The sequence below is a fragment of the Anolis sagrei genome, chromosome 1 (assembly GCF_037176765.1).
Source record: "Anolis sagrei isolate rAnoSag1 chromosome 1, rAnoSag1.mat, whole genome shotgun sequence".
NCBI lineage: Eukaryota > Metazoa > Chordata > Lepidosauria > Squamata > Dactyloidae > Anolis > Anolis sagrei.
In genome coordinates, this window is record NC_090021.1 from 46100584 (window position 1) to 46116817 (window position 16234).

At 40.4% G+C, this 16234-nt stretch overlaps 1 protein-coding gene across 1 annotated transcript in view; it reads right to left on the minus strand.

The window, feature by feature from the left end:
- The window catches only part of GLP1R (glucagon like peptide 1 receptor), a 131171-nt gene that overhangs the window by 24267 nt on the left and 90670 nt on the right, over positions 1–16234 (minus strand). Inside the window, exon 10 of the mRNA XM_060754084.2 lies at positions 2259–2319. Coding sequence (XP_060610067.2) covers positions 2259–2319 — 61 coding nt within the window. The remainder of the gene's footprint in view (positions 1–2258; positions 2320–16234) is intronic.

Here is a 16234-nt window from a genome sequence, read left to right on the forward strand (position 1 = left end):
GAGTATTTTCACAGAGATGCATAACCCCTATAAAATAAAATAAAAACCCACATTTTTAATACTTGAGGGAACACTTCTTTTGGAATCTCCAGGAATTATACAAGAATTACACTGGAGGAGCTAGAGATTCCTAGAGAACATCCAGTGGAAGTTGACCACAGAGTCATCCTGGAGGAGCTAGAACAGTGCTTCTCAACCTGTGGGTCCCCAGATGTTTTGGCCTTCAACTCCCAGAAATCCAAACAGTTGGTAAACTGACTGGGATTTCTGGTAGTGTAGGCCAAAACACCTGGGCACCCACAGATTGAGAACCACTGACCTAGAGATTCTTAGACAGAGATTAACCACAACTGCAAATGATCACATTAACAAAAGTAAAACCCACAAATGTAGAGGTCCAATTGTATTTGGTAAACCATTTTGCAGCACAATCTTCCTGTTCTATGATTAAGAAAAATGTGTACGAGAGAACTGTGATTAGCTCAGCAGCAAGTCAGGGCACAATATTAAGAATAGAAATGGAAATAATGATGAAAGGACATATGTAGCATCAAGTACAAATCAATACCCAACCATCATAAATATTCTAAGAAAGAGAACCGAGTGTAAGTGACATCAGGATGGTTTTACATTAACCAATGCCAACATTTCAACAGTAAGCTGCGTGGATTTATTCCGACATTCAGCTATATTTTTGCACCTTAATAAATTTGGGGGGGGGGGGTTGTCATGGTGAGAGATATAAAATTTAAACATTTCTGAGATGGGCAGGGTTCAAACCATACAACTGTCACTTATGTTTGATGATAGAACTCTCTTGGAACAAATCAGTGCAACAAGATTAAAATATATAACTGAATATGTTGAAAGACTATCACCCTATTTGGGTCAGTCCAAATTTTGAACAAAGCCATCTCTCAGTCTTAGAGGAAAGAAATGAAAAACCTCTTCTGAATCAACCTTGCCAAGATAAGGTTGCTATACATCAGAGTTAACTTGAAGGCATACAACAAGAAGAATGCAGTCTTTACTCCCAGCATACAAATACAACCACACGTACCATGGCAACAGAGCCTATGGCCCTCCTCATGACCATAACATCTGAAGAAGGTTTGTTGGAAGCACTGATTTCTACTGCAGTTATTATTCTAGCAAGCACTGCCGATTGGTTAATATCACAAAGATAATAAGGTCAAGCTACACTGCTGAAAGCCTATGGTATGTTAAGGATGTTTAATAAATAGATTTGTTAAAGCCTATATAAGTGTGCTTGGAGTACTACATGTTGAAAATGTGAAAAACAAGTCTATTCTTCAATCAAATTCATTTCATAAAAAGAGGGCAAAAAGTGTGTGGTAATGTATCTCATTTCCTTTGCACATCAGGGTGTGCTCTAGCAAGTGGTGACCCACAAAGCTCTGTGTTCCATAAACAAGGGTGATTAACTCAATTTCAAATAAATAGGTAATCACACTCCAACTGAAAACAGGATATGTTGTCTAGATAAATATCTAAGATATATTTGGAGGCTCTTGTAAACTTCTGGAAGCATCAGATATCAGTGGTATTATGAGTGAACTAAGAGTTTTGCAAGATGAGCCCAAAGTATTATCTAGTCTAGTTTCTCATAATGATCAGTTACTAGTGTAGGTACAGTTAATGAACTGGATGTAAGCCAAAAGAATGAGAATTAGTCCAGACAAGACAAGAGTTACTGAAGATCAGTAGATAGATTGATCCCAGCATTACCACAAGCAAGGAAAGAGTGCAAAGGGCCTCTCTAGCAATATCCCAGAAAACTAGTATTCAGAGGCATGGCACAGGTGTGGGAATCACACAGCTCACCAAATATTGTTGAACTGCAACTCCCAACATTCCTCACTAGTTTAAGTGCACAATCTCAGTCATTTTAACAGAGTAAACTGTCCACAAAGGCAGATAAGAAATAGATATTAGTGGCAGGAGAGGTGGAGATGTTTTAAATAGTACACTTTTCAAAAAAAGACATACACTTTAGCATGCAGAAAATGCCTAACCTGCAAAAGCTTGTGCTTATCTTAACAAAATGTAATGAAAGGCTTTTAAAATACAAAACATGATCCACTCTTGCCAGGCCACAGCATGAGGAAATATATAAGATGTTGATGCAACAGCCACTGCCAAAGCAATCAAACCAAAGAAAAAAATGAGTATGGTCTCTCCTCCCCAACAGATACAACCCTCGCAATAAACCAGCTAAGAATCAGAACTGAACCAACCCCTCATCTTCATATAGGTACTTGACAATTCCCCAGAAGATAACAAACAGCATTGGCACACCTGGAAAAAAAGAGGAAACAAGATATGCACAAAGAATGAGACACAAGAAAAAAGTAAACAGGAAGATAATTTTCATACAATGCCAAACTTCTCTAGTTAAAATGAGTTGGCTGATGATTTAGTGTCATTTATGCTCAAAATCCAGAGCACTCCAGAATTATATTATGGTTTAGAAATTAAATTGATATGCAATCCACCATTGTCTGAATTCACACTGCACAATTGTAATCTAATTTTCCTGAGTGAATTGCATTAATTTTAATCCTCTATGTATTTCCAAGCAAGCAAAACAAGAAAAAGTCCCAGTGACATTTGAAGTGCCTCTACCAATTGGATGAGGGTCCAGGACTGTTAGAAACTTGTACTTGAAGCATTCAGTATAGACAAAAAAAAAATGCAAAGTCATATTTCCACAATTTAGTAGATAACTAGAGTTATCTAACAACACACAAATAAACTAATGTTAAAAAGACAGTCACACATTTCTAGCAGAGAACATAAATCTTTTTTGAATCTGAAGAAAGGATTGTATATGAACAGGGATTAAGCTTTCCAGAGTCACTAGGCAACAGATTTTATCCATAGTACAGGATGCATAACACACATTTTAAAATTACTGAAGGATGGCAAACATAAGTTGTTAACCTATTGAATAATTCTGATGTTTCTCCACATGATGCCATATGCACCTTGCTGTCAGTTCCTTGCCCTATTTACAACATGTGTTACTTAGCTGCACCAATTTTTGTGTCTCTTACACCATTGTTCTATTCTTCCTTAATTTAGAAATTGACTTAACTAAGGGCCCATCCAGACAGGACCTTTATTGTGGTATCTACTGCAATAAAGGAGGAGCTGTCCAGACAACATCCTGGACAATTCTGAATCAATTTGCTACAAACCAGGAAAACCCTGGTTTGTAGTGCATTAATTAAATAGTGGGTTTATTCCATGCCTTCTATTTCCGGTGCATAGAAATGATGTGCCAGGAGAGCGGGGGAGGGGAGAGGAGGGAGGAAAATCACTCCCCCCCCCCCCACACACACACTCTCATCGTGCATCATTTCTACATGGCAGGAGAGCCAGCTGAGGCTTGTAATGTAGGCTGGGTAAGTTTTTATTACTTTTCTAAGGGGTCTGGGGCTTTGGGGGAAGGGAGTAGGGCCTCCATATGTTCTCTTGGGCTAGTCCCGAGAGAATGTCTGGACACCCATCCCAGAAAGCATGCGCTTTATGGGGTGGATGTAGACAGGCCCCCAGGAAAATCTGTGTTTTTTTAAACGCGGATTCTCCTGGGATAAAGGCCTGTCTGGATCCGGCCTAAGACTATTATTCTTTTGACATATCATAAGATGACATGACTCGTAAGAAAGTACAATAATGCTTGGTAATATGGGAAAAGGTTGGAAAAGAGGAAGATCACATTACAGGTAGCTAGACTCAGTATAGGAAGCTAGTCTCAAATTGGCAAAAACTTAGCAGGACTTATTATAACAGAGTAACATGGAAGTCTTTCATTCAAAGTTTTGTCATAAGTTGAAATCTTGATGGCAATTTACAACAACAAAGCTGTGGACTTTGCTGCTATCAAAGATTTATTTTCCTTTGAATGGAAATACAGCTAGACATGAATTGTTCTCCATCCCCACTGAAAACAAGCCCCCACTGTTTTCTTCTTATAGCTTCCTTTTGATTTGTTGCCACCTTTTTCTGTTGCCTTTACTTGCCTTCTTTCTTCTTTTGCTTGAACAGCAATCTGTGACAGATTTTCTGGCATCCATTTTTGGGTAGTTATGCTGCATGCCTCTTGCGTGAGGAGCTGGAGCACTCCTTAAAAATGTGCTCATGCCCAATCTATTTCTAGCCTGTTTGATAGCTGCATGTTTTCAGATCATGGGAGTTCTGAAGCATGTTTACATACGTTAGGAAATAATGTCTTTGCTGTGCTGAAGTCCATTTAAGATTTTTTTTTTCAAATAATAATAATAATAATGAAAGACTTATTTATTTTGGTCAATGAGACGTCCAGTCAAAATACCATTAACTGTGTTGCTCTATGAAAACAATGCAATTATCTACCAAAACACTTTAGCAAGACACAGCTGTTGCTGAAGAAACATATAAGATTTCCTTCTATCATTTCCAAACACAGGTGTGTCCTTAATCCAAAGACCTGTTTAATTACTGTTTAATTACTATGAACTCTTGACTTTACAAGGAATGGAGTATCTATTAATAAGAGGATCCAAGCATAATACTTGCAAAATGAGATATGGACACAGAGAGAGAACAGGCTACATTTCTCTAAAATGAACAGATGTGCAGAGCAATAGCTGATGTGATTTATAAATTTATGTTGCCTAGATGTGTCAGAGACAACTCATACTTTATTGCATTATTCGCTATTTGAATGAAGGGGAATCAAATTATTAGTAGTATAATTTTAGTAGTATAATTCCAAAAGTTCCATTCTTTATGGATAACCTTGAGTTTTCAAATACTTTGCAAGTTTGTGAACCAGAGACTTCATCAAATGGATGGGAGGGAAGTGGAGAAGTGCATTGGAAAGAGCGGGGCCTGTCTTGCCCCATTTTCTCCCAGCAAGGTCTATTCTGGGGATGGCCAGCCATCCCATGACCTTTCGGATAACATCCAACTCCTGAAAATGGAGTCTTCTCTCCATTTTAGCAAGCAGCCAAAATGTATTCCCATGTGAGTCATGGGATGGTTTCTGTGGGACTCCATTTTTCAGAAAACAGAAGAAAACTTCCATGTAATGAGGTCCATGCAGGAATATACAAGTATAATATAAACACTGTTCGGGAGTGTGAATGCCCATTTCACCACTGATATTGAGCAATGATTTATTGGGCATAGAAACTGTTTACATGAAATGAGAAAAGGTGGGCATGCTCCTCACAGCTGACTGATACTCAATAGGTATATTGTCCATTGGTTGCAATATAATTCCCTCTTCTCAGGTGACTGAGCATTTTTAGCTTGGAAGGAAACATAATCATGATTTCTACATGATCAAATAATTTGATACCTAGTTTATAAATTAAAATTTTCTCAAGTCTATTTATGATTTGATCAATTAGGTTCAGTCTATGAGAGCTCATGCTATGAAATTATTTTCTTAACTATAGTATACTTATTTTAATTTCTAGGAGAAGTTAGGTACACAGCTGCTGACAACATCATATATTTTGATGTGTAAAGCTCTCCAGGAAAAGAGATCTTTTCCGTCATCTTTTTTCTTTCAGAGCCAAGGAGCATTTTCCCCTTCCTTTAAGATGTTCCCTAACTGCTCCCATAGGCACATAATTGTCCTTTTCCAGATTATCTAATCTATTGGAACACCAGCTGTCTTTCTACAGAGTGACATGCTTTACTTGCAAATATGCAAAGACACAAGGACCATGATCTTCTTCACCATTAATAAGAATCAGTCAGTCTCCTGTATTTTTGGGATTTTCAACTTGAAGCCACATATACACATATGCAGGGGCGGCTCAAGCATTACGCAAAGTAAGCCGTCGCGGAACACTTTATTTTGGCAGGGGCGCCGCGAGCGAGGGACGCGGGAAGCTAGCAGAGGCCAGAGGGACCCTGCTGGTGGTGGTATGGAAGCCTGCTGCTCCTCCTCCTCCCATCCTCCTCCTTCTCCGCCTCCACTACCAGCAGCAGCAGCAGCAGCAGCAGCAGAGTCCCTCTTCCTCCCCGCCCCCGCCGAGCGGCGCAGCCTGCTGCTCTTGCCCGCCCCTGTGGATGGCCCCTCCCACTGCCGGCACGCCCCGTCACTCCAGGCTTGAGAGGGAGCCAGGGGCAGGGACAGCTCAGCTGGCCACCACCCCCGCCAGTCTCCCTGGTCATGGGGCCTTCCGTTCCTCCCCCTCCCAGCCCATCTTCCGTCCCTTTCTCTTCCTCCTCCTCCTCCTCAGGCCGCGCTGCTCGGAGATGCCGAGGGCGAGGGGGGAGGAAGAGGAGGAGGAGCGGCAGGCCCCGTTATCAGGGAGACTGGTGGGGTGGTGGCCAGCTGAGCTGTCCCCGCCCCCCGCTCCCTCTCAAGCTTGGAGTGCCTGGGCAGCGGCAGCAGGAGCATCCATGGGGGCAGGGCAAGAGCAGCCGGGGGCGACCTCTCCCGCCGACTTCCTCACTCCACTCCCAGCCACCCACTCCCTGTGAGTATCGGCAGTGTAGAGGGAGGTTTAGAGCCCTTCTGCACAACGACATAATCCAGAATATCAATGGCAGGGGGATGTGCACAAACAAAAACAAAAAAACCCCAGAGTTGAGGGGTTTTTTTCTTTTTCTTATTTTTTTTTTCATATTATCTGCTTTGAACTGGATTGTCACAGGGCCCTTCCAGGCAGACCTTATATCCCAGGATCTGATCCCAGGTTATCAGTTTATCCCAGATTATCTGGCAGTGCAGACTCATATAATCCAGTTCAAAGCAGAAAATCTGGGATCAGATCCTAGGATATAGGACCTGTCAGGGACCTTCCACACAAACATATAACCCAGAATATCAAGGCAGAAAATCCCACAATACCTGCTTTGAACTGGGTTATCTGAGTCCACACTCAGATAATGTGGGTTTTTCTGCCTTGATATTCTGAGATATGGGGCTATGTGGAAGGGCCCTGAGTCTACAGTACCATATAACTCGGTTCAAAGCAGAGAATCTGGATACAGCTGTGTAGAAGGGGTTTTGGATCTACACTGCCCTATAACCCAGGATCTAAACCCAGATTATTTTCTTATCCCACATTAATAAATAAAGCTCATCATCATCATCATCATCATCATCTGGCAGTGTTTAAACCAGTTTAAAGCAAATAATGTCAGTTCAGATCCCAGGGTATAAGGCAGTGTAGAAAGGGTTTTCAGCCCCATCTATGCTGCCATATAAAATACAGATAGAATCATAGAATCAAAGAGTTGGAAGAGACCTCCTGGGTCATCATCCAGTCCAACTCCATTCTGCCAAGAAGCAGGAATATTGCATTCAAATCACCCCTGACAGATGGCCATCCAGCCTCTGTTTAAAAGCTTCCAAAGAAGGAGCGTGCACCACACTCCCTCCGGGGCAGAGAGTTCCACTGCTGAATGGCTCTCACAGTCAAGAAGTTCTTCCTCATGTTCAGATGGAATCTCCTCTCTTGTAGTTTGAAGCCATTGTTCCCTTGCGTCCTAGTGTCCAGGGAAGCAGAAAACAAGCTTGCTCCCTCCTCCTCCCTGTGGCTTCCTCTCACATATTTATACATGGCTCTCATCATATCTCCTCTCAGCCTTCTCTTCTTCAGGCTAACTATGCCCAGCTCCTTAAGCCGTTCCTCATAGGGCTTGTTCTCCAGATCCCTGATCATTTTAGTCGCCCTCCTCTGGACACATTCCAGCTTAGAGTCAATATCTCTTGAATTGTGGTGCCCAGAATTGGACACACTATTCCAGGTGTGGTTTCACCAAAGCAGAATAGAGAATGGGGACCATGACTTCCCTAGATCTAGACACTATGCTCCTCTTGATGCAGCCCAAAATCCCATTGGCTTTTTTTGCTGCCACATCACATTGTTGGCTCAAGTTTAACTTCCTCCCCACGAGGACTCCAAGATTTTTTTCACACGTACTGCTCTCGAGCCAGGCATTGTCCCCCATTTTGTATCTTTGCATTTCGTTTTTCCTGCCTAAGTGGAGTATCTTGCATTTGTTACTGTTAAACTTCATTTTGTTAGTTTTGGCCATTCATCTCTCTAATCTGTCAAGATCCCTTTGAATCCTGCTCCTGTCCTCTGGAGTCTTGGCTCTCCCTCCCAATTTGGTGTCGTCTGCAAACTTGATGATCATGCCTTCTAGCCCTTCATCTGAGTCATTAATAAAGATCCTGATCAGGACCGGGCCCAGGATAGAACCCTGCGGCACTCCGCTCGTCGCTTCTTTCCAGGATGAAGGGGAAGCATTGGTGAGCATCCTTTGGGTTCGTCCATTTAACCAATTACAGATCCACCTCACCGTAGTTTTGCCTAGCCCACATTGGACTAGTTTGTTTGCCAGAAGGCCATGGGGGACCTTGTCGAAGGCCTTCCTGAAATCCATTCTCTGCTTTGAACTGGATTATATGGCAGTGTGAACTCAGATAACCCAGTTCAAAGAAGATAATGTGGATTATCTGCCTTGTTATTCTGGGTTACATGGCAGTGTTGAAGGGCCCTTTGATACCTGATAAATTGCACTTTGTTATGTTTGCCTTAGGGTACCCATAAATTGGAAATGACTTGAGGGCACACAACAACAACAATTTAAAACACTTTAATCTGATCAGAGAATAACCTTGTTAGTCAGATAATGTAACAGAGCTGCTTATTTGTGGTCCGGCTGCATTTACTTAGATGATTGTTAGCTTGGAAATTCTGCCTCAAATAGATATTTATGTACTGCATGGCCATCCAGACCAACTCCCTTCACCAGAGCAAGAAAACATAAAGTCCTCCTGACAAAGAGCTATCCAGCCATAGATATAGATCTATATGATTCTCTCTCTCTCTCACACACACACACATATGGAAGAAATAATATCATAGATTTGAAAGGGATCCCTAAAGAAGGACAATGATATGTTGCATGTTCCAGAGTAGGCAAACCAGACAATCTCCACATCAACACTGACAAAGAAAGAAGAAATACTGTTTACCCACAAGCAGAAAGGCATTACATAGATTAGAAACCAACTTTCTCATTACTTTCTTTTCGAGATCACCAGACTGGATCACAGCAACGCGTGGCAGGGGACGGCTAGTGTGTGTGTGTGTGTGTGTGTGTGTATATATGGATGGCATAGGCCAACTTTGGCCCTCCATGTGTTTTGGACTTCAACTCCCACAAATCCAAACAGCCAGTAGGAAGTCCAAAATACCCGGAGGGCCAAAATTTGTCCATGCCCATATGTGTGTGTGTGTGTGTGTATCACAGTGATTGGTTGGGGGGGGGGGGCGCCAAAATATTCTTTGCTTACCATTGAAAATTACCTAGGGCCGCCTCTGCACATATGGCATCTTCACACCCCTCACCAGTATAGCAAATAATGAGAAATGTTGGAAGCTTTGAGGGCTACATATCTCTGATACCTGCTATATATTTTAAACAGAAATAAAGCATAATGAGGCTGGCTTCTACAGTTACATAACCAATTGTGCTACTTGTACCATGGGGTTGCGTTCACCCACTGAACAATCAAGTATGTGTGAGAGAGGACTATGTGCATACTTACACAATGATTAAGCACACTTAAAAAAGCTCTAAGGAAGCACAATTACCGCTAATGTAGCACACCAGTAGGATTCTGGTCTATTTATTCACACTGCTCTCTTAAACCTAAAAAAGTCAAAACCTAGACCTGGAATTGTAGACTGGAAGAAGGGTATTACTCCTTGTACCCAAAACAAATGGCAGCATTGCATTCCCATGTGAATAGAATAGAATTATATTTCACAGTATGCTTATTATAGTGTTAAAATGTGGCACGTGTTCTTAGCATGAGATCAGGTACATATTATTGCTCCAAACTCTGGCTTAACCATCAAAACATAAACACCTCAGGCTGCTTAATCTTTGTAAACCTAATTACTTCCAATATATTCCCAGTGCAATCTATAGTGGCAGTTTTGATTTATAGCAAAATCAAAAAAAGTGATCACCTCTGTAATTTGATCTCAGAACTCCTTAAGGGTTTCCTGGAAATAGATTTTTCAAGTCATGTTGCCTTTCTTTAATTTTCAATTGTCATGGGATTTGGCCCACTTCCAGACTTTAGACTGACTTTTGGAAGCTAATGCACATCAAGAATATCATTATAGCCTTAAATTGATTGCTGCCTCTTTGTTATTGCCATCCAAATGCAACTTAAAGAGCGACAACAGAGTCTTACCTCATAGTTAGGAAGGACTGGCTGACACAGTGCAGTAATAACATATTCATTGAGGATCTACATTGCCATATAATCCAGCTCTGATCCCAGATAATCTGCTTTAAACTGGATTATATGATATGAGTTATATGCCAGTTCAAATTCAAAGTAGATAATCTGGATTTTATACGCGGTGTAGAAGGGGCCTCATAGAATCCAGTTCAAAGCAGATAATCTGGGATCACATACTGGATTATGTGGCAGTGCAGATCCAGCTTGAATCTGCTTAGATTTACATCAGCTATTAACAACAACTGCCATGCATCCCACTATTGAAGCAGTTCATAATCTGAATGGATAGACAGAACCTTGTGTTTGTTTTTGTAGTTTGTTTGCAAATGGTTTCTAATGTGGACCTTTCGGAGGGATATTCTTCACAAGATTTGTTCAAAGGAGTTGGCCTTGGCATCCCTCTGAGAGTGCAAGATTTGCCTAAGGTCACCCAGTGGGTTTCCATGGCTGAGCGAGGACTTGAACCCTAGTCTCCAGAGTTCTAGTCCAATGTTCAAGCCACTACACCCTATGACCCATTCTTAAACTAGTTATATTTACAAATAAACAATTAGTTGGTCCACATGAGTGAAGCAGAACATGAAGCAAACATATTGCATGGAATTACTAACAAAATTTTCAGAAGGTTGTTAATGGTAAAGTAATTGTATAACTAGTTGAAGTTTTTTCTGTACATTTGGCAAGGCACCCAGGCTTAAAGTTGGATAATTTTATTTTAATATATCAGTAAATCTATGAAAACCTATTTAACATAGCAGGCAGTGGACACTGCAAAGGGCTAATATTTTGATTTTTCCACCAAGCAATTTCTACAGATTCATATTCTGAATTACATTCTGAAAGGTTGCTTAGAATAATACTTCATTTCTAAAATCAAAACTACAGTTTCAACAGTTAATAATAGTCTGGGGAGATAAACTGTGTTTGACTGTTGCATGTGATCACATTAACTAATGAAAACCACTCAAACTACATTTCTAAGATCTGCCAAAGGTGTCAAAAACTGAAGGATGCACAGCTTTAGAACAATAGTGTTTCAGATTCAGGGACAAGGAAAAACATGACAGATGTTGACAGAAATGTCATAGAAAATGAGAAGCACTGCAATAAGCTAAGTACAGAACTGTATTTCCTGCTTCTTCTTAAACTCAGAGAGTGTTTTAATCAATCTTTAGAAGAAATATTGTTAAAATATGGCCCCTTAATTTATACCCAGGAAAAAGCTGAAGGCAGGGGAAATGGAGCAAAATTGGAGGAAAGACTAATCATTCAGTCAGATATGTATTGAAGAAGGCTAGAATCCATTCCCAAATGTGGTGTCTAACACTGGATGAAAAAGGTTATCTGTCATGGCATATTCTCTGATTATGTAGTAAAAAATACTGATTACAAGTGAAGCCGAAATAAATAAATAAATAAATAAATAAAATGCTTTAAATAATAATAATAAACTTTTTTGTACCCCGCCACCATCTTCCCAAGGGGACTCAGGGTGGCTAATATGAGGCCAAGTATTACAATAAGGCAACGTAAACTAAACCATATGAAATAAGCTGATTTCTTACTAGAGAGATTGTGTATGCATGTATGTGCCTTGAAGTCACTTGTAAATCTATGGTGAATTTCATAAAGCTTTCTTAGGCAAGGAATACTCAGAGGTGGTTTGCAAGTTCCTGTACCTGATAGAAAGTACTGCAGAATATCTTATAGTAATTTTAATACCTTTTCTTTGACAAGTCCCCCAATAGAGCAGTAATTAGCTAATATAAAGCCCTCTAAATCACTCTTCTAAACCATATAAGGCCTGAGAGTCCCTTGTGTGTTCTTCCCAGTCACATTTCCATTAAAATTCTATTATAGTTGATAGGCCTGGGTAACAACGGAAAAATTTGTTTCTAATATCGTTTCGTTTTTAGGGTGCCTCAGCGTTTTGTATTTAAAAATATATCCGAAATTTTCCATAAAAAAAGTTTGGTATTTACGAAATTTCGTTAATATTTACAAAACGTTTTGTAAAGATGGTGCCCGCGGTTGCGCATGCGCAAAGCATTAACGAAATTTCCAGAGGGCACACAACAAACTGGGTGAAACTGCTTTTGTTTCACCAAAGATGTGCACTGTATTCCTTTTTTTCCAATATTTTTCCAATATTTTTTAATTTAATTATTATTATTTTTAATAATAAAAAAATATTTGGCAGAAAATGCTTGCCAAAAAGAGCCACAGGGCAAACAGACTGAGCCTCCCCGCTGTCCCAGCTCCGTCCCACCCTCCTGAGTCCTGGCTCTCCCGAGTCAACTTAGAAACACAGCAAATAGAAAGCAAACCTCCCACACCTCCCGGCTCCGCGCCTCAGCCCATACTGAGCAATGCGGCCACGCGGAGCCGCTTTTAAAGGGCAGCTCGCCCAATCAGGAGAACCCACAGGGCAATCAGCTCCATGGGTTCTTCTGATTGGCTCCCGGAGCTCCCAGCAAGCATCTAGCCATCTTACGTATTTCCGAAATGGATGGAAATACAAAAATATTTGGCGCATGCTGTTTCGATTTTGAAAATACACTTCCGGGTTTGGAAAAAAGTTTGATATCGTTTCGTATATGGGAAATTAACGGCAAAAAAACGATATACAAAATTAATGAACGAAACCGCCCAGCCCTAATAGTTGACAATCAAAGTGATTTTAAAGGGGAAAGGAATGCACAATTTCTCACTCTTTTGTGTCAGAGACAACTCACGGCAGGTTCTCAGTTGCTACTCCAGCTGTTTGCAAAAATTTTCTGTAGAAACTGTTTAAATCTTTATTAACCTCTTCCTCATTTTCCTTTAGTGCCCCAAACTGCTTCACCGTAACCTTTTTTTAATGTTGAATAGTGCTGACACAGAATGTCAATCCATCGCCATTTCTAGAGGGGATGTAAAGAAAATAGCTGAAAAGTTACTCTTTGAATTATTAGCTTCCGGACTCCTCGACCAGCATAGCTACAATAGTTAGGAATTCTGGAACTTGTCGTCCAAAAAGTAAATTTCCCAAGATCTGGAAAATAACAGTTTCCCCCATCTCCACATGTTTTGTTGCAGATATAAGAGCTGCAACAAAATGTAAGCTATCCATAGGGGGAGGACTAAAAATAATTTCACTAGCCCAGAGCAGTGTTTCTCAAACTGTCCTCCTCCAGATATTTTGGACTTCAGCCCCCAGAAATTCCAGCCAGTTTACCAGCTGTTAGGAATTGTGGGAGCTGAAGCCCAAAACATCTGGAGGAGCAGAGTTTGAGAAACATTTCCCCAGAGAGTTTGATGCACTTTATGTCAGCCTTAGGTAACAAATATAGTATTCCCTCCCTTATCACAGGTGATCCGTTCCAGGACCATCCGCGATAAGTGAAAATCCGCACAGTAAGAACGTTCCACCCATTTGGCAGCGGCCTTGTCCTCTTCACTGAGTTTGCTGCTCGCTGCCTCGGAGGCCCCTTGGGTGCTTTGATGGCACTGCCAGGCTAGCAGTGCTGTCAACAGAGCCCAAGGGGTCTCTGAGGTGGTGAGCAGTAGTCTTGGCGAAGAGGACGAGGCCGCTGCCGAGTGGGTGGAGACAAGCCCCAGGGCAGGGCTTAATGCCTGGCTCCCCCTCCCCCCTCCTCCTCTTCTCCCCACGCCCCCCCCCCCAGCTTATTGCAGACCTGTGAAACAGCAAGTCTGCAATAAGCAAACTGCGATATAGTGAGGGAAAACTGTATTCCAAAGTATAATCTCCTAAACCCAAGATGACATGGGCAATTGTTAGGATTACAAACATTATAGTTCTTAGATTGATGGCACTGCCCTTGCTTTATATTGTCTAGCCACTGGTCATATATATGGAGTTAAGGAGATAGGAGACTAATGACTCATTTTGAAATGGAATAATTTGGATGATAATAATAGTAATAATTACTATTTATTTTTACCTGCCTCTCCTCACAGTTCAAACACCACAATCATAAAAACATGCAAATGATTCCAGATACCTTGTTGGAAGTTTTGATAGCCAGAAATTGCAAGGATTATTTGTGATATTATAGAAACATAGCATTAACTGATTACTTAAATTTGAGGTTTTTTTGCTTCTACCCTAGCAACCAGACTTTAGGATATATTTAAGATAATTCCAAAGTGTAAAAATATTGGAGGGGTAATTTACATTATGAAATAAAAATTCAAACAATATAAGAAGATTGTTAAAAGCATTATAAACTTCTCTTAAGAAAAAGCAAGAACTGACACCACTTTTAGTTGCTCAGAAATGACCTGATTATAGAGGACAGAAATTTTGGGAGCATTTGCTACAGGACAATGATTTTTTGACTTAGATTCAATTTGTGTTGTGCTCCAGCTGACAGAATAGCTAAAGATGGCCATCAATCTGTTCATTTCTTGATAAAAGAAGATGAGACAGGATTTCCTGCTTTCAGCCTTGATTTTGCTATGGAAATCTGTAATTTGTGTGGTCTCAAAGGCATTGCTAGCATATGTAGTTTAGCAATATGAGAAGAGACTTGTGTGTTCCTCTCCTCCTCAGGGGCAGCCGCAATGAGATAAAGTTTCCACTTTTCTGTTACATTAACTGCAGTTGAGCATGTCACCTAAATTCCAAATGTAATTAATCTCAGTCCATCCCAAACTTCTTAAAAGGTTCTGTGAGTTCAGAAGTTCAGTTTATGATAAAAGCAACAAGGAACAGACATGTATAACACAGGAACAGCATCTTTTAGTTCCCAGGCACAAGTACATGGCCAAACTTGTCTGCACAGATGGCCGCGCAGCCTCTATAACCCAAGAATGGAACTTATAAAATGATTTGCATATTTGAATCTTAAGGGTTTTTTAAAAAAAAATCAAAATTTCCAGCAAACATACTTGGGGGCTGCAAAATCCCAGGACAAAGCAAGTGTGGATGATAGAGGCAGAAATCCTGGGACCAAAAGATCTGTATGTGGACCTCTTCTCTGAGCCTGGTTTTTTGTTTTGTTTTTTTGTTTTTGCCCCGACTAAAACCTGTGATTTGGTGTTGTCTGGAAGTGTCCTGAGCACACAATATTAATGGATGTTAATTGTATCATCAGGAACTCAAGACAGCCAAACAATGGGTGCAAATTGATTGTAAGGATACTGTTATCCCATTCTAGCCATTAGATTTTGAATGTAAAATAGATTTTAGTAATATTTGTTGCTTTCTTGTAATTTGAAGGATTCTGATTTGAAATTTGAATAGTTTTTATTGGGCATCCAAACTTATCCTTTTCCAAAAAGAGAAGAATAAGTTTGGATGCCCACTCCTTTCACTCACAGGCCTTTGACCTTGTACTCTTTTACTATCTCGCTTATAGTACACTGGTGTACAAATAATGGTGTATTAAACCACTGATTTCAAACTGTAAGAAATACATTACAGCACTCTCTTGAATGGGAAAAATACTGAAAGAGTCCTTAAGTAACTCAAGTTATACAACCATAGCTTAGAAGTGCATGTACATACAAGCATTTATGTGACAGCAAGGGAGGAAATGGAGTTGATTTTGACACTTACTAATTCCTAACATTATGCTTGCCAGTTTAACTGTAGTCACATTATGAATTAATGTTTTCAATGAGAGTTCAACTATACTAATGGTAGCTTTTCTAAGTAGTTATCAACAGTTCAGAACACATAAGCATTTCTCTGTGGAATTAGAAGTTATGGCTCGAATCTTTATTAATTGGATTTATTAATGCCCAATCTCATCTGCCATCCTGTTGTCTAGGGAACCAAAGTCAAGAGATCCTTTGGGATCTCTTTGAAGACAAAAAGCTATTTTTCTGTTGGCTTTTATTTTTCTAAATAGCAAGAGTTAAAAACCATTTTCTGATTTTGAGACAGGATTTCCACTATTTAACAGTAACCATGACCTTTCTTGGGCA